At 49.5% G+C, this 25911-nt stretch overlaps 3 protein-coding genes across 6 annotated transcripts; all 3 read right to left on the bottom strand.

Moving 5' to 3' along the window:
• Positions 1-956: 956 nt before the first annotated feature.
• Positions 957-12618, bottom strand: pou2f3 (POU class 2 homeobox 3). Of its 4 annotated transcripts, XM_007911994.2 has the most exons (14): positions 12473-12552; positions 10577-10628; positions 9679-9788; positions 5925-5959; positions 4547-4639; positions 4232-4337; positions 3841-3944; positions 3422-3601; positions 3198-3339; positions 2940-3085; positions 2632-2793; positions 2060-2123; positions 1834-1954; positions 957-1613 (listed from the first exon to the last, which is right to left on the bottom strand). In XM_007911994.2, exons 1-14 carry the CDS (start codon positions 12498-12500, stop codon positions 1574-1576), a joined length of 1383 nt encoding a protein of 460 aa, XP_007910185.2. In that variant the 5' UTR covers positions 12501-12552; the 3' UTR covers positions 957-1573. The 4 variants fall into 4 exon arrangements, with proteins under 4 accessions (XP_007910185.2, XP_007910183.2, XP_007910186.2 ...); XM_007911992.2 differs by lacking the exon at positions 10577-10628 and having other exon boundaries at positions 12473-12609; XM_007911995.2 differs by lacking the exons at positions 10577-10628; positions 12473-12552 and adding an exon at positions 9998-10096.
• A 1556-nt stretch (positions 12619-14174) lies between these two features.
• Positions 14175-21921, bottom strand: LOC103191056 (out at first protein homolog). The gene is made up of 4 exons (XM_042343981.1): positions 21654-21921; positions 16387-16521; positions 15867-16047; positions 14175-15688 (listed from the first exon to the last, which is right to left on the bottom strand). Exons 1-4 carry the CDS (start codon positions 21885-21887, stop codon positions 15414-15416), a joined length of 825 nt encoding a protein of 274 aa, XP_042199915.1. The 5' UTR covers positions 21888-21921; the 3' UTR covers positions 14175-15413.
• A 1440-nt stretch (positions 21922-23361) lies between these two features.
• On the bottom strand, positions 23362-25464 carry LOC121850761 (out at first protein homolog). The gene is made up of 4 exons (XM_042343844.1): positions 25234-25464; positions 24370-24504; positions 23851-24031; positions 23362-23672 (listed from the first exon to the last, which is right to left on the bottom strand). The coding sequence occupies exons 1-4, from the start codon at positions 25423-25425 to the stop codon at positions 23362-23364; spliced, it is 819 nt and encodes a 272-aa protein (XP_042199778.1). The 5' UTR covers positions 25426-25464.
• Positions 25465-25911: the final 447 nt, after the last annotated feature.

The following is a 25911-nucleotide window of genomic DNA, read 5'->3' as shown; positions in this document are numbered from 1 at the left end:
GTAATATAATCTAATATCATTCTCTCTCTTTCCTCTTTAAAGCCTTTAATATATGAAATAATGTATGTTTTCTGGTTCAGAAACAGGTTCTGCAAAGAATTCTCTGCCCTCAATAAACAGGATTATTTATCATTTCTATGCAGTAATTTATCTTTTAATTATTATTTGTGATTATCTTATATTTGTGCCCTCTCGTTACTGTCTCACCAACCAGTGAAATAATATGACTTTTTAATAATATATGCTTGTGTTTGATACAGCGCCTTATCACGTCTTCTCGACATCTCAAAGCGCTTCACAGTAAAGTGTAAAGTGAATTGACCGTATATTTGTGGGCGAAACACAGCAGCCAATTGCACACAGCAGCGTCTGTCCCACAAACAGTCGTGGAATTGAAGGGACCAATTTATTATTATAAATTACAAAAGCAGAAGTCGCTGGGAACACTCAGCAGGTCAGGTAGCATCTATGGAGAAAGTGGATCAATGTTTTGGGTCCATGACCCATCGTTGAAGGGTCCTTTACGAACCTCTAGGAAGGTTAATGGACCCGAAACGCTGACCCACATTCCTCTCACCATATTTGCGACCTGACCGACTTGAGTGTTCCCAGCCGTTTCGTTTTTGTTTTAGATTTCCAGCATCTGCAGTATTTTGCGTTTTATTATTATTTTTTGAAGGAATTAATATGATTCTTTGAAGGAAAAGTGATCCACCAATCAGTTGAACATTTGAATGTTGTGCCTTTCTTGTTGAAAATTTAATACAAAGTCACAGAGTGTGTACTAGTACCACAATTATATGTAAATATTAAAATAAATGTTTTTCGCCTCCTCTCCAACAGCATTCATATAAGTTTAAAAATCCTGGTTCCTTTGTGGATATTAGTTTCTTCTGCTTTAGACTGTGTTGCCCTGAGCAAAGCTGAGCAGCACAAATGACTTCCTGATAAATGAATTCAAAGTGATGTTTGGAATAAATTTTATTTTTATTGACTTTTAATAAAAACCTTTTCTGTAAATTTGCAGCAAGTGTCTGGTTCCTTGTAGCTGCCACACCAAGCCTTCAGTGTAGACATTATTATTATTACTGTTACATTAACAACACAAAATATCAGCTGGAAATGAGACAAGTCTCCATAAATAGGCAGCAATTTAGAACATTACGTATCACTTACAAAAGCCTGGTGGACAGAATAAATTAACCATTAAAGAAGAAAACTGCAAAAAAAACATTAAAATCTTTAATAAAGACTTTTTTTACATAATTCTGGAATGAATTTTTAATAAGGCACAACATTCAGAATTCACTCCAGGAAACCACAACTTCACCTGTGACCCACAACCCCTCGAATCAATGGAAATGTTGCCAATATAGTCAACAACAACAACAAATTACATTTGTATAGAACCTTTCACATTGGGAGGAAGTCCCAAAGCCCTGGACAGTCAATCTCATTCTCGTAAAATTCTTTGGTAGTAGTGGATTCCATGTGCACCAGGTGCTGAGTGTGGGGTTGGTGAGCAACTGAAGAAAAAAAACCTCATCAGAGTATTGAGCCGGGAGCTGGGAGATCAGTGCAGGTAGGGAGGCGAGTTCCACCAGAACCTTGAGCTGGGGACAAAATCAGATCGTTAGCAAGAGTGTGAGAGCCAGGCATTCAAACCCCACCTCCCCATCCAGCCTGGCTCCTGACAGCGTAGGCCCACAGAGTGGTGTGGGGGCAGTCTGTAAAGGCTGTGATTTACCTTTAGACCAGGCCTGAGTTTGGGCTAAACTCCCTCCAACCCCAGGTTAGTGCAAGTTAGTGGGTCAGGGTCTGTGTGTCAATTACCTGGGGGTAGAGTTCAGACCTGATGACTGGCTGCTTTGTGATGTGTTTAAGCTGCTGGAGGACAATGTGATTGGTGGAGAGGGTCGGCCGGAGCTGGAGGAGACTCCAGGTGAGGAAGAGCCTGGAAGGGAAACGGCATAAAATTAGCTGGTAATTCAATGGTAGAAAGTCAGAGAGAAAGAGATACATGTTCATTTCAGCCTCTCCAGCCTGGGGACTGCCTTACCTGTCAGACTCATGTTGCTGTGGAGCTGACTGGCGGCCAATCCCAGGGAGGTCGGGGCAGAAACCTGCGACAGGATAAAATGGGAGAGGTCAGACCAGCAGCCGGAGTTCAAACAAACTGAGCAGTAAAAACAAAGAGAGAACGTACACTAGTGGAAGCAGATGGAGTGAGACAATAATAATCCTTGCATTTGATACAGCGCCTTAGCACGTCTTCGAGACATCTCAAAGCGCTTCACAGGATACACTGCAAAGTGAATTGTCTGTATATTTTGTGGGTGAAATACGGCAGCCAATTGCACACAGCAGCGTCCCACAAACAGTCGTGGATTGAAGTGACCAATTCATTTTTTTTGAAGGGATTATTACCCCCAGAAAAGCAATCCCCCAATCGACTAGCAACCGTGTTCCTACTTAATGCTGGTAAACAGAGACGTGTGGAGTAAGGAAAGTTGCCCAAATGTTTCACCCTGGCCAGGTCTCTCGTTTGCTGAGGCAAGTGCTGTAACCACTGAGCTACAGGAGGAAAACAGATCAAGAGCTGAGCGTGGCAGCTCAGAGTTGGAGACTGACCAGGCGGGAGTTGTACAGGGGAGGTTTGAGGGCCGCTGTGACGGGGAAGTTTATCCTCTTCTCCTTCTGCCGCCGGTTACAGAACCACACGCGCACCACCTCCTTCTCCATTGCCAACTGCTCGGCAATCATCGCAATCTCCTCCGAGCTCGGCTTGGAATTCTGCATAAAAACAGTCAATTTGTTAAACATCTCCACCTCTGACCTCACCCATTAGGCCCCACCCCACTCTGGCCCTACCCACCCAGGGCACACCCCTCCCCCAGCCACACCCTCCGGCCCTGGCCATCAGGAGGTTCCTTTCTCACCTCCTGGAAACGTTTCTCCAGCGTCAGGCGGATGTTGGTTTCGATGCTCGTTCTCTTTTTCCTCTTCCGTCCCAGCCCCTCCAGACCAATCAGCGAGGGGGCCACGGGGGGCATGTTGGTCATGGCCGAGTCCGTGGGAACTGTCTCTGCAAAACAACACAACAACAGCTGGTGTCGGCCAGAAAGATCATTGTACAATCCTGCGCACACCGTCATGTGGCGTTTATACTAGATACAGTATATGGGGGTGGGGGGTACCTGCATCGTTCAGCCACTTCTCCAGGAGGGGCTTCAGTTTGCACATGTTCTTGAAGCTGAGATTCAGGGCTTCAAAACGCGAGATAGTTGTTTGACTAAAATCATTTCCATAGAGCTTCCCCATCGCCAACCCCACGTCACCCTGAGAACAACAGAGATTCATGAGCTCCCACAGAGGGACATGGCACCCTGACCCCCACCCCAGCCCACAATATATCTTGTACCTGAGTGAATCCCAGTTTAATCCGTCGTTGTTTGAACGTCTTTGCAAACTGTTCCAGTTCTTCCAGATCACTGGGCTCCTCCTGCTGTCGGGATGGAAAGTGTTTGGAGAGCTGGTGGGTAGGAGGCGACTCCAAGTGACCCTCAAGAGAGGAGATCCCAAGGCTGGGGCGAATCAGTGCCTGAAAGTCGGTCAAATAAACAGTGCTCATTGTTGCTTAAACCCACAATCTGCTGGCTCAGAGGTGAGAGAGCAATGAACTGAACCAGGCTGACAGTGACACGCAAAATATAACTCCACTGAGGTAGGTTTTGTCGTCACAATATAGAGCTCTGTCAGTATGAGCATCGCTGACACTGTTCAGTTGTGGTCAAAGTTAAGGCTTTCATACTTTGATCCTTTTGACAATGACACACTGACCTGTGAGGAGAGCCCGAGGCTGGGCTGAGGCTGCAGGAGGCTGGGCTGAGGCTGCAGGAGGCTGGGCTGAGGCAATGGGATGAGATTCGGAGACTGCAACAAAACTGGAAATACAGTAAATACAATATTTACACAGAACACAGGTCAGTAACAGCACAAGTGGAGAGAGGCAGAACCGGAGACAGGCAGAGATACCATATTTGGTTTCAACTGTGTGTGAGGCGCTGTTTGTGTGTGTGAGGCACTGTGTGTATGTGGTACTGTGTGTGTATGGCACTGTGTGCGTGTGTGGCACTGTGTGTGTGGCAGCACGTGGATGGGAAGTCTCTGTTTACTCTTGGTTTTGGAACAAGTCCGAGGTGCAGGTTATTGCTGTAGGAGAGGAGCTTACCTTGCGGAGTGTGCTGTGCCTGTGGCAGGAGAAATGGTGATGTTGCCTGGAGATGGTGCCCCTGCACTAACACCAGCTGCTGCAGGGTGTGTAGTGGCTGCAGGTCCTGGAAATGAAAGTGAACGTGAAGCGTTAGTGGCCAGGATCCCTGAGCTCAGAATCTGCAGCAACGAAAAATACACAAGGTTTATCCCAACTGTAGCTGAGACTACCCGAAACAGTCCAGTCTGACAGCTCACACACCCGTCGCTGATGGTGACACAAACTTCATAATGATTACTCTAGTTAGATTGTATGAAATGATTGAGTTCTCACCCCTGAGACGATGGGAGAGGTGGTAGGAGCTCGGCAGCTCCCGACCTGAGGCGGCCCTGTTGGCAGAGAATCACTCAGGTCCTCGGTTTTGATCTGTAAAAAGAATAGAATCAACATCCAATCACGAGAAAATCACAATCTCTTCTGTCCGCTCGGCATCAAACAGGATTAATAATAAACAGTGATAACGGAGAGAACAGCGGCACAGACACGATGGGCTGAATGGCCTCCTTCTGTTCTAAACATTTCTGTGTTTCTGATACGTTTACAATATTCTCAATGTGGCCTCACTAGTGAATTATAAAATGATCAGAAGCTCTTTGAATTCAGCACCCAATACTATAGAAATGCTATAGAGATGCAAACTAGTATTTACTATTTGTTACGGCAGCTTCACATTGTCTGGAAATCTTCAGTGATGATTAATAATCACACCCAGATCCTTCAGGACTTGTGCTATTGCCCCCCTGGTGCACGAGCTGGGGAGGAGTCTCTGACTGTTACTGTTTCTGTTACTGATCAAACGGAACAGACAGGTGGGCCCCACCTACTCTCTGTGTCACTCTGTAGGCAAATCCTGGTTGATGCATGAGCTCAGCTGGACCAGTCAATCAGAGCCTCATCCTGCTCACACCAGGAGCTCACAGCACAGGCTCACAGGGTAGAGATACAGTAAAGCTCCATCTACACTGTCTGTCTTCTCTCCCAGGTCAGCAACAGCATAGGTTAGAGACAGACTATAAAATATAATGATAATCTTTGCATTTGATATAGCGTCGTATCACGTCTTTAAGACATCTCAAAGCGCTTCACAGAATTGACTGTTTATTTTGTGGGCGAAACATGGCAGCCAATAGCATACAGCAGTGTTCCACAAACAGTGGTGGATTGAGCAACCAACTTATTTTTTAAAACGTTTTTGGTTTTTTTAACGGGATTATTACTCCCGGAAAACGATCTGCCAATCAACTAACTAACCGGGTTCCTACTTACTGCTAGGTAAACAGGTGTGTGTGGGGAGTAAGGAAACTTGCCCAATGTTTCGCCCTGTCTGAAAATCAAATCAAGGTCCTCTCGCTTGCGAGGCGAGTGCTCTAATCAATAAGCTCCAGGATTCCATACTGCCAGGTCAGTGACAGCACGTGTTAGAGACAGAGTAAAGCTCTCTTAACACTGTCCGTCCAGCACTCCCAAAGTCAGATACAGCAGAGGATAGGATAGAGAAAAAAGATAGAGATGGGTCTCTACCTTCAGGACTCCCAGGTCAGGTCAGGTAGTACAGGCTACCTCTGTACAGGGAGCAGTGGAATTTACCAGAAAGTGACACACAAGTAGCTCAGATATTTCCAGAATACATTGCACACCTCCAGCTGCTCACCTGTCGATTGAAATCTGTTTCAATTCCGTCAGCACCTGAGAGAAAGAACAAAGAGTCAAAACTGAGAACAGGAGAGAGCCTGGGGTCAGGGGCTGGGGTCAGGGTGGGGGCTGGGGTCAGGGTGGGGGGGGGGGGGGGTCAGGGGGGGGCTGGGGTCAGGGGGGGCTGGGGTCAGGGTGGGGGCTGGGGTCAGGGTGGGGGGGTGGGGTCAGGGGCTGGGTCAGGGTGGGGGCTGGGGTCAGGGTGGGGGGCTGGGGTCAGGGTGGGGGGCTGGGGTCAGGGTGGGGGGCTGGGGTCAGGGTGGGGGGTGGGGTCAGGGGGGGGGGGGGGGGGGCTGGGGTCAGGGTGGGGGGTGGGGGGCTGGGGTCAGGGTGGGGGGCTGGGGTCAGGGGCTGGGGTCAGGGTGGGGGGCTGGGGTCAGGGTGGGGGGCTGGGGTCAGGGTGGGGGCTGGGGTCAGGGGCTGGGGTCAGGGTGGGGGGCTGGGGTCAGGGGCTGGGGTCAGGGGCTGGGGTCAGGGTGGGGGCTGGGGTCAGGGGCTGGGGTCAGAGTGGGGGGCTGGGGTCAGGGGCTGGGGTCGGGGGTCAGGGGCTGGGGTCAGGGGCTGGGGTCGGGGGTCAGGGGCTGGGGGCTAAGGCTGGGTTGAGGGCTGGGCCTGGGTTCTTTGCTGGTAATGTCCCAGAGAGGATCGACCAAGATCCTCACCCTTGCCTTCAAATCCCTGCACTCCTCTGCACCCCCCAACCTCTCTGACCTCCTCTCTCCTCAAATCAGTGCCCGTTGCCTTCGCTCCACCGGGTCTGGCCTCCTCCTCGTCCCCCAAGTCCTCCGTTCCACCCTCCGCGGCTGTGCCTTCAGCCACTATGCCCCGAGGCTCTGGAACTCACTTCCTCACTCCCTTCACCTCGCTCCCTCCCTTCCTACTTTCAGGTCTCTGCTGAAGCCCTTTCTTTTCGACTGCACCTTTGGTCACCTTCCCCCCCTCCCCCTGGCTCGGCCCCAGGATTCGTTACTGTGAAGCCCTGAGACGCTGTCCGACGTGGAGGGCGCTATATAAATCGAAGTTGTTGTTGTAGTACTATCACTTGTGTATACAGAGTGAAGGGCGGCATTGCCATTGTCGAGCAAAGTGAGCTCTACGGGGAAAATCCGAGCTTTGCGCAGGCTCCACACTCAGGGAAATTCCTTGTTCCAGGATTCCTGTTGTTGTCAACCCCACCTGTGGAATGTTCATCCCGAGCCCCTGTGGTCTCAAGACTCCCTCTGTATCAAGGGAATTACCCCTTCCTTGCCCCCTACTCACACACAGCAATATGCTGCTGCTGGATTTGAATTGCAAATGAACAGGCTCTTTCCTGCACAGAGGGACTGCACACCGCCATTATGTAAATCACTAGTGCAAAGCTACAGTATGGAAATTTTCAAAAACATGTAAATCAGGTTGACCCTGTGGCTATGGAGACTGTGGGTGCTGCTCTGTATGGCTCAGACCCTCATATAGACAGACTGACCTCCTCGCTGCTGGAAGCTACTGTTAACCCTCCGAGTTCTGGAATTAATGAGTTGGCAGAAGACCCTGGAAAGGGGATTTATTCCATTACCAAGAGTAGCTGTGCCATCTAACCCTACACCCAATCCCAACATTAGACCTACAATCAATACATCACAAGAGCAACCCTGAAACTACAGAGAAGTTGGGACATTAAGGAGAGACAAAAGTGACACTTCTGGTACCGAGTGGCTTGGCCTGTTGTCTGTCTACAATAACAACAGTTCCTGCTCTCCCAACTGGAGAAAGATGTGATGGATGGGAGACCTATCCATCTCGGTTCAAGAAGGGCATCAGGGAACAAGTATTCTGAAAGCAGGTTAGGGAGGGACGAACAATTGGAGACGGGGGCTGGGGTCGGGATTTGGGATCAGGGCCAATCTGTCGATTGGTTCACAAAGTAAAAACCTAAAGCTTTCATCCTGATGTTGTCACTGCAGTTCAGGTGCTGAATAACAATGGCAACAGCTAATACAACAGTGACTTCTGGACCTCAGATACTCCATTACTGGGGACACAGCAGCTCTCCAGCGCTACCCAGCTGAGCTCGAATTCTTTTATCTCCCCAAAAGTTTGGCCATAATCAACTGTAGACAGGCAGTCCTACTTCCTCTCGGTACACTGATGTACAATAGATGTGGACTCCGTGTCGAGGACTAAACTAACAAATAAACTAATAAACAAATAAAAGAATATTTAACTGGCGCAGCAGGAATGGACGTCTGTAGCATCATACAGTAGCGTTCAGTGCCACAACAAAGCTGCTGAATCTCCAGACCTCTGTTCTAAATATCCGAGAGTAGCACATGGGACAAGGTCCCATTGCCTCGGGGGAAAAAAAAGCCAAAGTGAGACAGGTCAAGACCGAAAGCACACAGCTTGCAGGGGCAGTGGTTTGTTCTAAAGCACGCACTAGAACAACGTGGCAGAAGCTGCCAGATCTCCCCGGTTAGACCGGGCGTGGCTCGGGCTCAGGCTCTCACTGCATTGCTTCAGGCTCTTGTCACATAAGCAATCTAGCTATTTGAGAGAGGGTAGAACGGCTTGAACTGCAGCTCCCAAAGGACTCCATTTGGCGTGAGGGTGCAATTCGCTCAGAGCAGTTGGTGCCTCATTTGCAACACATACCCTCCCCAAACCAGCTGCTTCCAAAGCTAACAAATCCAGGCTGAACGTGGATATTAAACCACATAAAATGCTCTGATATTCCTGCTTGTCCATCCCCATAGATACTGGCTTCACAAGCTCCTCTATGCTAGGACCCCAGTCATGTGTTGGTCAGCCTGGCTCCATTGGTAGCACTTTCGCCTCTCAAAAGGTTGTGGGTTCAAATCTCACATCGGAACATTGAGCTCAAACTAGGCTAGGCTGACACTCCTGTACGGTGCTGGGGATGGGCTGCATTATTGTTCGAGGTCCTTCAGATGAAGGACCTGATGAGTCCTGGCTGCTCAGATGAGTCCTGGCTGCTTGGTCAAGTGGACATTAAAGGTCACATGACAGTACTTGAAATGAGAAGGGAGTTTCACCAAGTGCCTTGGCCAGTAACCTTCCAGATAAAATTGGTCGTTTGCTTCATGGCTGTTTGTGGGACATTGCTGGTGTATTGGCTTACAAATACACAATCATTACAATAAATCCCATGAAATCCTTTTCAACGTGTTGATGACAAGATAACAACAAGATTACATGTGTAAAGCACCTTTCACGATGGGAGGACGTCCCAAGGCGCTGGACAGACAGAATTTCAGACCCGAGCTGCAGTTCGGGATGGGGGAGGGTGGAGGGTAGGGGGGCGGGGGGAAGCAGGGAGATTGAAAGCACGGTCAAAGAGGAGGGTCTTGAGATGGGTCTTGAAGGTGGCGAAGGAGGGGGCGAGGCGGTGGGACTGCGAGATGGAGTTCCAAAGGGTGGGGGCAAAGAGGCGGAAGGCCCGCCCACCAATAGTGGGGCGAGCGAGGCAGGGGACGTGAAATAGGCCGGATTCCGCTGAGCGGAGGGAGCGAGCAGGATGGTAGGGGGTTAGGAGGTCACAGAGGTAGGAGGGGAGCAAAACCATGGAGGCACCACGTCAAATGCAAGAATTATTTTTATGTACAATCAGCAGTCGCCCGCCAGTAACACACACTACCGTTCATTAGTTTCAATAAATCAATGTTTCTGATGAGTTTATAGTTGCTGCAATTTTGAAGGCGATAGCTTCCTACCTTGTCCCTCTGGCTGGGTGAACACTGATCTGCCTTCTGACAGTTTCCCCGTCTCAACGCTCATGTTAATGGTGGTAAAGAAAACAGCTGATTTTAATAATCTGGCCAGCCTTTATGCAGAAACACAAAACACCACTTCAGTAAAATGATCGATTACACATTCGACTTTCAAATCGTTAACGTCGTCATATTATTCATTATTTAGTTCCTCCCTCTTGTCCCTCCCTCTTCCCCATAAACACAATAAACTTAATAGAAAATTCGGATGCCGCAAAGAAGTTTTGTTTCATAATAATTAACCTTTTTTTGAATAGTTTACCTTAAGCTAACTGGTAGCTTGGGCTCTTTGGGATTTTCTCGGACACTGTCTGACTCGCGCAGAGCAATGAGCAATGTCTCAGGTAGAACAGGTGAGAATGAGAGGCAGTTGAGAGTTCTGTATATTTTAGGCAAATTTTTACTTGCTCGGAGCTGACAGGTGGGTTGCAGTTTGCTGTTAACCTTATTATCCCTGTTCCTGAGAACGTTCAACAATGAAACATTTGCATATTGTCCTAGATTCTGTGCCCTCAGCAAACTCACTCCATTATTTGCATATAAGCCAACAGATCCTCATAAACAGCACTTTTGTTTCACAACTTTGACAATTTTAAGCAAAATATAAAAAGCAGCAATTGGTGAATTATGGATTGCTGTTTGATTACTTATGACCAAATAGCCTGACATCTCCTAGGTAGGTTAATGACTAGGGAATAACACACAAGCCAGAAACCAGGTATACTGTAGTCAGTCAGTCAGTCAGACATTCCTGTGAACAGCAATTTATTCACAGGATGTCAGATAGCATCGGAAACTTTTGTTGCTGTGAAGAGTTTTTTATGAGTTTGAAACAACCTACTTGAGAAGAGAGAAGAGCTTGGAAGGTCTATCCTTGACTGATGAGGCAGCAGCTGTGTGAGGGAAGGGCAGAGTGGGTAATGTGCCACACGTGGATTTGGGCATATTAGCAATGGATTGTCTGTGGGATTGAAAGATGGTTAAGGAACCAACAGAAAGACAAGGTTATGGCCTGATTGATTAATTCTGAGTCAGAGCCAGAGAGGTGAATAGATTGGAGCCAGAGGTACGAAGGCTTTGATGAGCACTGAGAAGGGGCAGTTTTAATTAAGAAGAGAGAGTTCTTGAGGATAAGCAAAGGTTGATTATGTCAGCTAGTCAGAAGCTGAGAAGAGAGGGCCAAGGAAACAGGTGGTCCATGTGGGAGAAGAAACCAAAGGGAATTTAGGGATAAAAAGCAAATATGGTAGGAAAAGTGGGGCAAAAGACGGAATAAAGAATTTCCTGAAATCAACTCAATTCCAAATTTAGTTGAATTTCCATGTTTCAGCAGTTATATAGCTATCTGAGGAGGGGCTCTGCATTTGAAAATGGTTTAGCTCTGTCCCAGACCAGCCTGCCAACTCGCCACAGCACAGTTACATCTGCCACCCCGTGTTAAGTCATGTTCCGTGTTCAAGTTCCTGTTCTGTCACACAACTTAGATCCGTGTCAATAGAGCCAGAAGCTTAGTATTAATCACCACCTCCAATAACACCAACAGGAAATTATAGTCAAAAATGTGGTAGAGCAGTCAAGCCACATGCAGAGATCCATGATCCCAGTACTCTCTACCATCATTAGCCAAAACTCCTGTCGGTTTGTAGATCATGATAACGTCTGTATTCAAGCTGTCCAACAGGTGGTTCGTGAATGAAGAGATTGAAGGGCCCATATTTTCGATAATAGTCATTATTGTCCTGTACATTTCCCTTTTCCAATGTAAACTGATAATGTAAAGCTACAGCAATGGTCCTGCAAAGCTAGTGCACAACTTCCATGTATTTAGCGCTGCTGGTACCTTAAACCATCCAAACATATTGATTTCAAATGCAAGGATTATTATTATTATTTCCCCTAAGCAACCAGATGGTAGTAGTTTCAGTGCACGAGACATACAGCACAATACCCAACATGAACAAATATCATTGCCCCATCCCTCAATACATCGAAGGAATGCCACAGATTAGTGACCATCAGCTGGAAAGTCTTGTTAAAGAATTGTAAATACAGCATGCGGTCCTGGGTTTGCAGTGATAAACATCGTGCAGAACACTGCAAACCCCCTAAGATAAATATCAAAGTAGGAAAGTATCAAAAGTACTTCCGCAAAACGACCTGTGTGGTCAGATAAGCAGTAGGTAACGTCCCCTGGTGGCGAATCATAGCATATTATCTTTTAGTAAATAATACAGCATTCAACATTCTGTAACTACCATTAAGCAGCTCCACTCAGCGCAGTGTCTCGAGCTCTCAGCATGTTATGTAGAAACTAAACACGGGCAACATCTGATTTTACTCAGAGTTGGCTTCTTATCGTTGCTGAAAGAAATAACAGTAAAACCTGTGCCAAGGTTATTATTACCCACGTCTTCTCAATACTGAAACAAACTGAAGCAATACATCCAGACTGATGTTTGCGCTCAGTATTAATACATGTGGCTTCTCAGTACTAATACCTATGCTCCCCTCTATGAAAATATTTTAATTGGATGAAACTGTGTGCGGGGCACCTCAGGCTTGTTCATAAGTAAATCCTTGGTTGACTTCAACAGACGTCCATTTTCCAATAGCACCGTGTTGTTGGCAGTGGGCTACATGGCCTCAGTCACCGCTCCCCAAGCTAACTGGTCAGCAAGACACTCACTAATTCCAAACAAATCAAATATCGCTTTCAATAACTTCAATTTTCTCTTACCTGCTGCCTGGGATAATACATGAAGCATCCCTCGGTGAATCACTGTCTATCAGGTGACTCCTCGCAGAATAGAACTCGCAATGGTTCACAGCAGCCAGGAGTCTCACAGAGAACATCAGCTCACCCTAAACAGGACGAAACACAGTGACTGAGGCTGAGGCTAACTCCTCTCCCACGATTTCCTTGGAATCCACAAGTGGAAGAACTTTGGCAAAACCTCCGGAGGTGCATAAATTTGCATTTACTTGTAGGCAGGTGTTGACATCTCCTAATTTGCATGAAAGCTGATATCACCTCTTCCAGGTAATTCTTGCCTAATGCTGCAGAACAGCAGGAAACATGCTGAGTTTCGTCTACAAAATATACAGTCAATTCAGTTTACAGTATATTCTGTGATGCTCTTAGAGACGTCTCGAAGATGTGATAAGGGACTGTATCAAATCCAAAGATTATTATTATTGCTGCAGGTGAGCTGCCATCCAACTGGAATGAATGCACACCTGTGTGGGTATGTCGTAAAGGTGTTTAATGTCTGTATGTAGAAGAAAAGAGAGGGGAGGAGTTCCAGTATTGAGGCGCTTGGAAGAAAATGAAGCGGAGGAGCTGATGTTATTTGGGTTGCAGGGAGAAGAGTATGCGGATGGGGGATGGGGACTTGGGAGCTTGAAAGAAAGGATGCCTCAAAATACAGGACAGTAATTACCAATAATGGTATCAATATATTACAGGGAAACCAAGCAAGATAATGAGTTACAACAACACTTGCATTTTTCAGTGGTGGCCAACCTGTGGCTCGTCAAGAAGCCCCCCCGAACATTCCCATGGTCTAGAAAAGTCTGTGTTCAATCTCTATTGTGCTTTCAGTTTTTATGGCAGTTTATGGCATAAAACATGAAATACTCAATCAAGAAAATGTATTTTGTTGGCCAACCATAAACTATCAATGGTTGTGGAGTCCTATAGCTCAGCAGTTAGAGCACTTGACTCGCAAGCGAAGGACTTGCATTCTATTCCGACAGGCGAAATGTTGGGCAAGTTTCCTTACTCCACACACACACCTGTTTACCTAGCGATAAGTAGGAACCCGGTTGTTCGTCAATTTGCGTAACAGTTTACTGGTGCTAAAAAAAAAACAATAATTAAATTGGTCATTTTCAATCTACGACTGTTTGTGGGACATTGCTGTGCGCAATTGGCTGCCGCGTTCGCCCACAAATATACAGTCAATTCACTTTACAGTGTGTTCTGTGAAGCGCTTTGGGACGTCCTCCCGACGTGAAAAGCGCTATATCAAATGCAAGGATTATTATTATTATTATAATTTGGTCACTCAATCCACGACTGTTTGTGAGACACTGCTGTGCGCAATTGACTGCAGCATCTTGCCCACAGATATAGTCAATTCACTTTACAGTATATTCTGTGAAGCGCTTTGAGACGTCGAGAAGACGTGAAAAGCGCTATATCAAATGCAAGGATTATGATGTTATTATTATTAAGGTTAGCCATCACTGAGGTATATAGTGCCCTCATGTGGGCTAATGCCTTTGATAAAAGAGCTGGAACCAGATGAAAGGATTGCAGGAGCCTCATCAAATACAAAGACTGTTCCTGACCTGGCAAGAGCGGGACTCTCCCCAGTTCAGGTTTTGAAGGGGACAATGTGTGCAATGGGCAGTACAAGTCACCAGTCTGTGCAATTAAAAACAATATTTTTATTAATTGTAGACATGATAAATATATGTACAAAAATTGAGTTAATTTCACTTCGCTTGAATAAACACATCTTTTATTTTTACATTAATACAAAAATAATTGTACTCATTAGATTTAAACACTTTGAAGAATGGTTTAAGAAACTGAAGGCACTTTGTGAGATTTGTGCAGTTAATAGTGTCACCGTGGGCACCACAGTACCTCTGCCCATATCGTTGCCATAATGTGATGGATTTGATCAGAGATGGGCAGAGATCAGTCAAATGGAAACTTTTGCTTTCCCAAAATGTTAAGACACTCTGGGAAAGAGTAAATGTTTATTAGGCAGAGATCAGTGTGTTAGCACGGCCCTCTGTGATTACATTAGCGGAATCCTTCTGTAGTTTCTTGCCTGGCTGCAGTTTGTGCCAACCACCCTGGGTGTGGGTATGGGAGGGGCTGCCCTCAGTGTGAGAAGAGAGATGTCAGAAATCAGTGCACGTATCCAAGAGGGAGCTCAGACATGAGGCCATTAACATAATAATCTGATACCTTCATTATTCCATTTAAGAAATTGCACTGGCAAGCGTAGTACATGAGCACACACAATAAACATCACTGGGCATTCACCACAGCCATCACTAAGACATTAAAAGGAGAAATAAGAACTGTAAAGAATTTTAAGTATTGGTGAAACCATAAACCCTTATTATCAGGACCAAGAAACTACAGAAGAGACCACAAGAGGGCGCTCTGGTCACAAGCCAATGACAGCCTGTTCCATCCTTTATCATAGGGGAAGGGGAGGTAAAGAGAACCTCACAGGTCAAGGGCTTGTTCATAAGCAAATCCTTGGTTGAGCCTAAGAACACACATTCACCCCACTTCTCCCATCAAAATCCAGTCAAAAGCCAAACAGAATTGGCCCTAAAATTGGTTGATGTTAGATCAGCTCCGGCCTATCCCACACCGAGTCCCCTGCCTGAATTAAGTTTGGAGAATGTGGCTTTCTTAGTATTGTTCAAGTAACTGCAGTCATGGAAAATGGAATGTATTGTAGATGATCTGTGAGAACCTATTGCTTCTATTACTGCGTGAAGTTCTGGGTTCCTGTCCCTCAGCAGGATGGGAGAGAGACAGACCCCATTCCTCTGCTGCAGCACCACCACTTTCATTGATCACTCAATGACAGGGATGGACACCAACTGTCAAGATTCTTCGTTTGGCATAAATAAAACAGCAGGGATTAGGGCTCTTCATCCCAAAGGCACAACTGTTTCTGAGGGACATAATAATCATATTGAGAACATCGGTGGCAGCTTTTGATGCCGCATTTGTAGGAGCTGATTTTGCCAACATCATCTCTGGTTTTACAGTACTTGAGTAGGCAGGGGTACCACTCGATGCACAGAGAATAGTGACACACACACGGCTTCCAGCGATCAGCACTCAGCCGGCAGCGTTCAACATCGGTCACTTCTGATGCTTGGGGGAGAATCTCAAACATAGACCCATCCAGACCTAACAAAAGAGGAGCACAGCTTATTACGCGAGGCACTGCACAAAAAGGACACTGCTACCCCCATGGTTTCAGTTCTGACAGTATCCACTGGCAAGTGCCTGTTCACACAAGCTTCAACTTGTTACCAGACATATTCAAACCCTTACCCATCCCCCACCCCAAAAGCATTTTACTGACCTTTCTCCATCCAGTGCTTGGCGTCTGCCTCTCTGGTGTAAATGGCGTCCCTGGCCTCTGCACAGATGTTGTGGATGTGCATGCTGAGTGGCAAGGCCTTGCTATAATTCACTGCCACGTCCATGTACAGGTGCTGGGGGGCTCGCTGCTCCTCGGCCATGCGGACCGCACGCGCATTCTTCTACAGCAAAAGAGAACGACTTTCAGGATTGAACTCTGGTCATTAGTAGATTGTACGCACCATTAGCACAACACTGCTGGTAGTGAAGAGGCTGGCAAAGGAGTTGGCAACAGCATGAGCACTGCTCTGGACACAGAATGTTTGCTCTGCAGCAAATGCATGTGTAATGGGATAAATTGTATTGAGAGAGATTGGCCTACAATTGCCAATGATTTGAGTAAATGCAGAGCAGAGCACGGCACCAATAATTGGCACAAGGCAGAGAACACATTTGAAAACAACGGGAGAAACAAACAGTTAGAATCTGCCCCGGGACCAGTGCTGGAGGCCTGTTCCCACCTGTCGCAATTTGGCCATGGACTCGCTGGGGATCAGCTCGTTCCTATGGAGCCGGGTGATGAAGCACAAGCCCTGTAACTGGCTCTGTCCTCGTTCCATCTCCCCAAGGATCAGTGAGCGGATAATCTTCACTTCCTGTTTCAGGAAAAGACAAAACAATCATTCAATACTCGTCAGCCCACATGCACACACGCACACAGGCATGCACACACGCAGGCACGCACATACACAGGCAGGCACGCACGGACACAGGCAGACACGCACGGACACAGGCAGACACGCACGCACACAGGCAGACACGCACGCACACAGGCAGGCACGCACACAGGCAGGCACGCACGCACACAGGCAGGCACGCAAGCACGCAGGCAGGCACGCACGCACGCAGGCAGGCACGCACACACACGGGCAGGCAGGCACGCACAGGCAGGCAAGCACGCACAGGCAGGCAAGCACGCACAGGCAGGCAAGCAGGCAGGCACAGGCAGGCATACACAGGCAGGCAGGCATACACAGGCAGGCACACACACACCACACACAAAGGCACACACGCGCACACACACAGGCATACACACACACACACAAAGGCACACACGCGCACACACACAGGCATACACACACACAGGCAGACACACAGGCACCCGCACACCCACATGCACAGGAACCCACACTGGCTCCCACACCGGCACGCACACTGGCACACATACGTGCACATACACAGGCACACATACACACAAGCACTAGCCCACACGGGCGCCTGCACAGACGTGCGCACTGGCACACACAGGCACCCGCACAGGCGTGCGGACAGTCACCCACACAAGCACAGGCACCCACAGAGATCCGCTCGCACGCACAGCAACCTGTGCACACCCATACGCACCTGCAGGCACGGGTGCATGGGCACAGACGCATGGGCAAAGGCACACAGGCGCATGCATGCAGGCACAGATATACGTGCACAGATGCACGCGCAGGCACAAGCACACACATGTGCACAGACCCCCACCCCCACACACACACAGTCTCCCTTTCCCCAGCCACTTCGTGACTGGCATCACAGCTATGCCTCGACATTCCCTCCAGAGCCCTGCGACTGCAATGAGTAACAGCACTGAACTGAAGGAAGCAATTGTGTGGTCTCTTTCACATGGAAGTGGTGGGAGTTACACAATGACAAGCAGTGTTCAGCTCGCACGACAAGCTAGGTAGAATGTTCTGGAAGTATATTTTTATTTACAATCTTTAAGAAAACAGGCTTCACACAGCTGGGTTTTATTTTAAATTCCACAGTCTTTTGTCTAATCTTTAAGACCCAAGACTCCCACAGCTCAGAGCTTCCCATTGATCTGCCAATAATGCAACATGTCAATGACATCCATTACAGACAGGCCTATCGAAAATGAAGCTTTGCAGTAATAATAAAAAATAATAATTCTGGCATTTTATATAGTACCTTATCACAATGTCAAAACGCTTCACAGAAATGACTAAGGTAATTGTAGGTGAATGGAGCAGCCATGTGCGCAAACCAATGTCACACAAACAGTCATGAAGTGAATGACCAATTTTATCTGGAGGATTCTTGACCAGTTTGATAATGAGTTAGGATCTTGGAACTTTGGGACATCCTTCTGACTTGAAAGGTGCTATACAATGTAACTTTTGTATTTGTATCTTCAACGTCCACCTGATCAGGTAGACAGGACTTAGGGTTTAATATGTCAGAGAGAGAATGCTATCAATTAGGTAGACTGACATGTTGCACAATACACAGAGAAAGGGAGAGAAAATGAATGAGAAAGTGAGTGAAAAAGAGAGGGAAAGAGCAAGAGAAGGAAAAAAAAGCACAAGAAACCTCTCAGGGGAGGGCACACCAACCTCACAGGCGATCTTCAACAAGGTCATTGAATGGGTCCTAGCAGTTGCATGACATTCCCTGGCAACTCAACTTTCCCCTAATCCCTCCTTATGTGCAAAAGAAAAATATGCTGGTGAACAAGGTTTCCTCAAATACCACAAGAACATAGGGCAACAGAGCAAGAATGCGTAGAGCTCCTATCACTCAGCCTCTCCATACGGTTTTAATATAAACAGAGATGGCTCCCTAGAGGAGACAGAAACCTGAACCTTTTCCAAACATCTGCTGTAGGATTCTCTCTTCCCCCTCCCCCGCAGGTCCTCTCCCTTCCCCCACCACAGACACAGGGATGAGGAATGCAAACATACACACACAACTCTTTCCCACATGGCTTGAAACCTGGTTCGGAATCTCAAGCCCAGATCCATTGAGTGGCACCACGAGTGACAGGCTCATTGATTCATTTAGGTGGAGCTCAGAGTATTGCAAACACACTATTCCCATCGCATTGGAGCCAGTCTGAACTCAGTCTGGATCAAGCCATCTAGCACAACATGGAAGAGGGGAGAGTAGGAACCGGTGGAGGGAGGGTGCGGGAGGAGAGTGGGAGCGGGGGGGTGGGGGAAGAGTAGGAGCGGGGGTAGGGTTGGAGAGTAAGAGCAGGGGGTTGGGGAGAGTAGGAGTGGAAGGTGGGGGAAGAAAGTAGGAGCGGGGGTGCAGGAGAAAGGTGAGGGAGAAAAAAGTAGGAGTGGGGATAGGAGGGGAAAGTAAGAGCAGGGGCTGGGGGGGAAGAGACTGGGAGGGACAGAGATTTTAAAAGGTTACATCAAAATTCTAAGTTCAAAAAGTGTCAGCACCACAGATGTTTACCTGAAGCACACACAGGGCAGAGTCAATCTCATGATGTACAAGTTAGTTGTGGCATCTCACAGACTGGCCTCGATGGGGCATCAAGCAGGGCCTGGGATTCAACTCTACAGGATTTGTTCCATTGTCATACATGTTTAGAATCCAGCTAGAGATGGCTCGATAGCTCCCCAGGGTGAGGCATCTGATGGGCCTGATGCCCAAGGTCTGGCCTTTGGACCCAGCGGCTGGTATAAAGCGCAAACTGGCATCACTGGATATTTTATTTGTGGAGTTTGCAAAAGCGCATATAACCTTCCTTTAGCAAACACCTCCTCTGCCTGCTCCAAAATCATTTCGAGAGTTAAGGACATGCAGTCCAATTTTTATACCCCAGGCAAGCTCCTGCAGGAGCTTTTGTGAAACAGAAAACAAGCACAATGGCAAGTCTGATGCTTAGTCAGTGATGTACTGTATATTTCGACTATGCAAACTCATTGCTTGTCGGCCTCTCCACTCCTCCCTCCACAGGCTGCAGATCATCCAGAACTCTGCAGCCCGTGTCCTCTCCCGCACCAGGCCCCGCGACCCTATCACCCACATCCTTGCTCAACTCCACTGGCTTCCCATCACACAAAGGATTCAGTTCCAGGTCCTCACCTTCAAAACCCTCCACGGTCTTCCTCCCCCCAACTTCCTAAACCCCTACCACCCTGTTTGCTCCCTCTGCTCAGTGGGCTGCAGCCTGCTTCACGTCCCCCACCTTCCTCGGCCCACTATTGCCGGGCAGGCCTTCCGCCACTCTGCCCCCACCCTTTGGAACTCCATTCCGCAGTCTTGCCCCCTCCCTCACCACCTTCAAGACCCACCTCAAGACCCTCCTCCTTGACCGTGCTTTCAACCTCCCTGCTTCCCCCCCGCCCTCCATCATCCCCCCATCCCGACGCCCAGCTCAGTCCATAACTCTGTCTGTCCAGCGCCTTGGGACATCCCCCCATTTAATTTTGTTGTTGTTGTTAATTGAACTAGAACTAGGGCAGCAACTGGAATTCAGGTTGGGTTCGGTAGGAGAAACGTCAGACGGGTCCCACTCCTGATCACTGTCCAGATGAAAGGTCTGCACCTGACACAGTGAGGCAGCCCAAGAGATAACAACGAGGAGCGAGCAGGCAATCCAACCACAGCTCTAGAAACCAAATACATATTTTGTATTACTAGTTTCTATAATGTCTCGAGGCACTTTACACGTAATTGCTGGAATGTGTGGTGACTGTATATTTCCAGATGAATGGAGATAGCCAATTTGCACACATCCGAGTCCTGATATGAAGTGAAAGACCAATTTACTTTGAGCATTGTGGGCTCATCACTGGGAGAAACTCTTTTCTTTTCTTTTCCAATAATGATGTGGGATTTAAACATCCACCCAGAAGACAGACTTACAGACAAGACCCAAACAGAGGACAATATGTAACACAGTGCAGTGCAGTGCTGGAGGAGCAGCTCGGAATGTGAGCTCAGTGGCTTAAACCCAGAACCCAGTGAGTGAGCAGAGGCCAAAACTGCACTGCAGCACATTGTCAGAGTAGCGACTGACTTCTGAAGGCACCCGTACCCCCCCCAGGCTGCCCCCCCTCCCCCAGGCTGCCCCCCCTCCCCAGGCTGCCCCCCCCTCCCCAGGCTGCCCCCCCCCCCCAGGCTGCCCCCCCCCACCCAGGCTGCCCCCCCCCACCCAGGCTGCCCCCCCCCACCCAGGCTGCCCCCCCTCCCCAGGCTGCCCCCCCCCCCCAGGCTGCCCCCCCCCCCCCAGGCTGCCCCCCCCACCCAGGCTGCCCCCCCCACCCAGGCTGCCCCCCCCCCAGGCTGCCCCCCCCCCCAGGCTGCCCCCCCCCAGGCTGCCCCCCAGGCTGGGCCCCCCCCAGGCTGGGCCTCCCCCCAGGTTGCCCCCCCCCCAGGTTGCCCCCCCCCCAGGTTGCCCCCCCCCCAGGCTGCCCCCCCCCCCAGGCTGGGCCCCCCCCCAGGTTGGGCCCCCCCCCAGGTTGGGCCCCCCCCCAGGCTGCCCCCCCCCCCAGGCTGGGCCCACCCCCCAGGTTGCCCCCCCCCCCAGGTTGCCCCCCCCCCCCAGGCTGCCCCCCCCCCAGGCTGCCCCCCCCCCCCAGGCTGCCCCCCCCCCCCAGGCTGCCCCCCCCCACCCAGGCTGCCCCCCCCCCCCCAGGCTGCCCCCCCCCCCAGGCTGCCCCCCCCCCCCAGGCTGCCCCCCCAGGCTGGGCCCCCAGGCTCCCCCCCCCCCAGGCTGGCCCCCCCCCCCAGGCTGCCCCCCCCAGGCTGGGCCCCCCTCCCAGGCTGCCCCCCCCCCAGGCTGGGCCCCCCCCAGGTAGCCCCCCCCCCCCAGGCTGCCCCCCCCAGGCTGCCCCCCCCCAGGCTGGCCCCCCCCAGGCTGCCCCCCCCCCCAGGCTGCCCCCCCCAGGCTGCCCCCCCCCCCCCAGGCTGCCCCCCCCCCCCCAGGCTGCCCCCCCCCCCAGGCTGGGGCCCCCCTCGCCCCTGGGGACTGGGGACAGACCTGTCTGAAGTCGGCGAGCAATGTGATGAGAGTGCCGTCTGCTTTCTTGTATTCGATGCTGATAGAGTCCGAGTCGGTGTCCGCCTCCAGACTCTCCTCCGCGACCTGTCCGTCCGCCATCCGTACCCGCACCCTGAGCCCCGGCCCGAGCCCCAGCCCGAGCCCCGGGCCCGGCCCCGGCCCCGGCCCCGCCACACACAGCGCCCCGATCAGCAGCAGCGCCCGAGGCAGCATCCCACCGCCGCCACGTCACCCAACCAACCACCAGGCAGCAACTCCCCGGGATCAGCGGCAGCATCGCCCAGGTTAGCCATCACTGAGGTATATAGTGCCCTCATGTGGGCTAATGCCTTTGATAAAAGAGCTGGAACCAGATGAAAGGATTGCAGGAGCCTCATCAAATACAAAGACTGTTCCTGACCTGGCAAGAGCGGGACTCTCCCCAGTTCAGGTTTTGAAGGGGACAATGTGTGCAATGGGCAGTACAAGTCACCAGTCTGTGCAATTAAAAACAATATTTTTATTAATTGTAGACATGATAAATATATGTACAAAAATTGAGTTAATTTCACTTCGCTTGAATAAACACATCTTTTATTTTTACATTAATACAAAAATAATTGTACTCATTAGATTTAAACACTTTGAAGAATGGTTTAAGAAACTGAAGGCACTTTGTGAGATTTGTGCAGTTAATAGTGTCACCGTGGGCACCACAGTACCTCTGCCCATATCGTTGCCATAATGTGATGGATTTGATCAGAGATGGGCAGAGATCAGTCAAATGGAAACTTTTGCTTTCCCAAAATGTTAAGACACTCTGGGAAAGAGTAAATGTTTATTAGGCAGAGATCAGTGTGTTAGCACGGCCCTCTGTGATTACATTAGCGGAATCCTTCTGTAGTTTCTTGCCTGGCTGCAGTTTGTGCCAACCACCCTGGGTGTGGGTATGGGAGGGGCTGCCCTCAGTGTGAGAAGAGAGATGTCAGAAATCAGTGCACGTATCCAAGAGGGAGCTCAGACATGAGGCCATTAACATAATAATCTGATACCTTCATTATTCCATTTAAGAAATTGCACTGGCAAGCGTAGTACATGAGCACACACAATAAACATCACTGGGCATTCACCACAGCCATCACTAAGACATTAAAAGGAGAAATAAGAACTGTAAAGAATTTTAAGTATTGGTGAAACCATAAACCCTTATTATCAGGACCAAGAAACTACAGAAGAGACCACAAGAGGGCGCTCTGGTCACAAGCCAATGACAGCCTGTTCCATCCTTTATCATAGGGGAAGGGGAGGTAAAGAGAACCTCACAGGTCAAGGGCTTGTTCATAAGCAAATCCTTGGTTGAGCCTAAGAACACACATTCACCCCACTTCTCCCATCAAAATCCAGTCAAAAGCCAAACAGAATTGGCCCTAAAATTGGTTGATGTTAGATCAGCTCCGGCCTATCCCACACCGAGTCCCCTGCCTGAATTAAGTTTGGAGAATGTGGCTTTCTTAGTATTGTTCAAGTAACTGCAGTCATGGAAAATGGAATGTATTGTAGATGATCTGTGAGAACCTATTGCTTCTATTACTGCGTGAAGTTCTGGGTTCCTGTCCCTCAGCAGGATGGGAGAGAGACAGACCCCATTCCTCTGCTGCAGCACCACCACTTTCATTGATCACTCAATGACAGGGATGGACACCAACTGTCAAGATTCTTCGTTTGGCATAAATAAACAGCAGGGATTAGGGCTCTTCATCCAAAGGCACAACTGTTTCTGAGGGACATAATAATCATATTGAGAACATCGGTGGCAGCTTTTGATGCCGCATTTGTAGGAGCTGATTTTGCCAACATCATCTCTGGTTTTACAGTACTTGAGTAGGCAGGGGTACCACTCGATGCACAGAGAATAGTGACACACACACGGCTTCCAGCGATCAGCACTCAGCCGGCAGCGTTCAACATCGGTCACTTCTGATGCTTGGGGGAGAATCTCAAACATAGACCCATCCAGACCTAACAAAAGAGGAGCACAGCTTATTACGCGAGGCACTGCACAAAAAGGACACTGCTACCCCCATGGTTTCAGTTCTGACAGTATCCACTGGCAAGTGCCTGTTCACACAAGCTTCAACTTGTTACCAGACATATTCAAACCCTTACCCATCCCCCACCCCAAAAGCATTTTACTGACCTTTCTCCATCCAGTGCTTGGCGTCTGCCTCTCTGGTGTAAATGGCGTCCCTGGCCTCTGCACAGATGTTGTGGATGTGCATGCTGAGTGGCAAGGCCTTGCTATAATTCACTGCCACGTCCATGTACAGGTGCTGGGGGGCTCGCTGCTCCTCGGCCATGCGGACCGCACGCGCATTCTTCTACAGCAAAAGAGAACGACTTTCAGGATTGAACTCTGGTCATTAGTAGATTGTACGCACCATTAGCACAACACTGCTGGTAGTGAAGAGGCTGGCAAAGAGTTGGCAACAGCATGAGCACTGCTCTGGACACAGAATGTTTGCTCTGCAGCAAATGCATGTGTAATGGGATAAATTGTATTGAGAGAGATTGGCCTACAATTGCCAATGATTTGAGTAAATGCAGAGCAGAGCACGGCACCAATAATTGGCACAAGGCAGAGAACACATTTGAAAACAACGGGAGAAACAAACAGTTAGAATCTGCCCCGGGACCAGTGCTGGAGGCCTGTTCCCACCTGTCGCAATTTGGCCATGGACTCGCTGGGGATCAGCTCGTTCCTATGGAGCCGGGTGATGAAGCACAAGCCCTGTAACTGGCTCTGTCCTCGTTCCATCTCCCCAAGGATCAGTGAGCGGATAATCTTCACTTCCTGTTTCAGGAAAAGACAAAACAATCATTCAATACTCGTCAGCCCACATGCACACACGACACAGGCATGCACACACGCAGACACGCGCTCACACAGGCAGACACGCACGCACACAGGCAGACACGCGCGCACACAGGCAGACACGCGCACACACAGGCAGACACGCGCACACACAGGCAGACACGCACACAGGCACAGGCGCGCACACAGGCAGGCACGCAAGCACACAGGCAGGCACGCACGCACGCACGCAGGCAGGCACGCACACACACGGGCAGGCAGGCACGCACAGGCAGGCAAGCACGCACAGGCAGGCAAGCACGCACAGGCAGGCAAGCAGGCAGGCACAGGCAGGCATACACAGGCAGGCACACACACACCACACACAAAGGCACACACGCGCACACACACAGGCATACACACACACACACAAGGCACACACGCGCACACCACAGGCATACACACACACAGGCAGACACACAGGCACCCGCACACCCACATGCACAGGAACCCACACTGGCTCCCACACCGGCACGCACACTGGCACACATACGTGCACATACACAGGCACACATACACACAAGCACTAGCCCACACGGGCGCCTGCACAGACGTGCGCACTGGCACACACAGGCACCCGCACAGGCGTGCGGACAGTCACCCACACAAGCACAGGCACCCACAGAGATCCGCTCGCACGCACAGCAACCTGTGCACACCCATACGCACCTGCAGGCACGGGTGCATGGGCACAGACGCATGGGCAAAGGCACACAGGCGCATGCATGCAGGCACAGATATACGTGCACAGATGCACGCGCAGGCACAAGCACACACATGTGCACAGACCCCCACCCCCACACACACAGTCTCCCTTTCCCCAGCCACTTCGTGACTGGCATCACAGCTATGCCTCGACATTCCCTCCAGAGCCCTGCGACTGCAATGAGTAACAGCACTGAACTGAAGGAAGCAATTGTGTGGTCTCTTTCACATGGAAGTGGTGGGAGTTACACAATGACAAGCAGTGTTCAGCTCGCACGACAAGCTAGGTAGAATGTTCTGGAAGTATATTTTTATTTACAATCTTTAAGAAAACAGGCTTCACACAGCTGGGTTTTATTTTAAATTCCACAGTCTTTTGTCTAATCTTTAAGACCCAAGACTCCCACAGCTCAGAGCTTCCATTGATCTGCCAATAATGCAACATGTCAATGACATCCATTACAGACAGGCCTATCGAAAATGAAGCTTTGCAGTAATAATAAAAATAATAATTCTGGCATTTTATATAGTACCTTATCACAATGTCAAAACGCTTCACAGAAATGACTAAGGTAATTGTAGGTGAATGGAGCAGCCATGTGCGCAAACCAATGTCACACAAACAGTCATGAAGTGAATGAC

The sequence above is a fragment of the Callorhinchus milii genome, unplaced genomic scaffold, assembly GCF_018977255.1.
Source record: "Callorhinchus milii isolate IMCB2004 unplaced genomic scaffold, IMCB_Cmil_1.0 Scaffold25, whole genome shotgun sequence".
Classification (NCBI taxonomy): domain Eukaryota; kingdom Metazoa; phylum Chordata; class Chondrichthyes; order Chimaeriformes; family Callorhinchidae; genus Callorhinchus; species Callorhinchus milii.
Note: the sequence above shows the minus strand (reverse complement) of the source record. Positions and strands in the feature narration are given on the sequence as shown.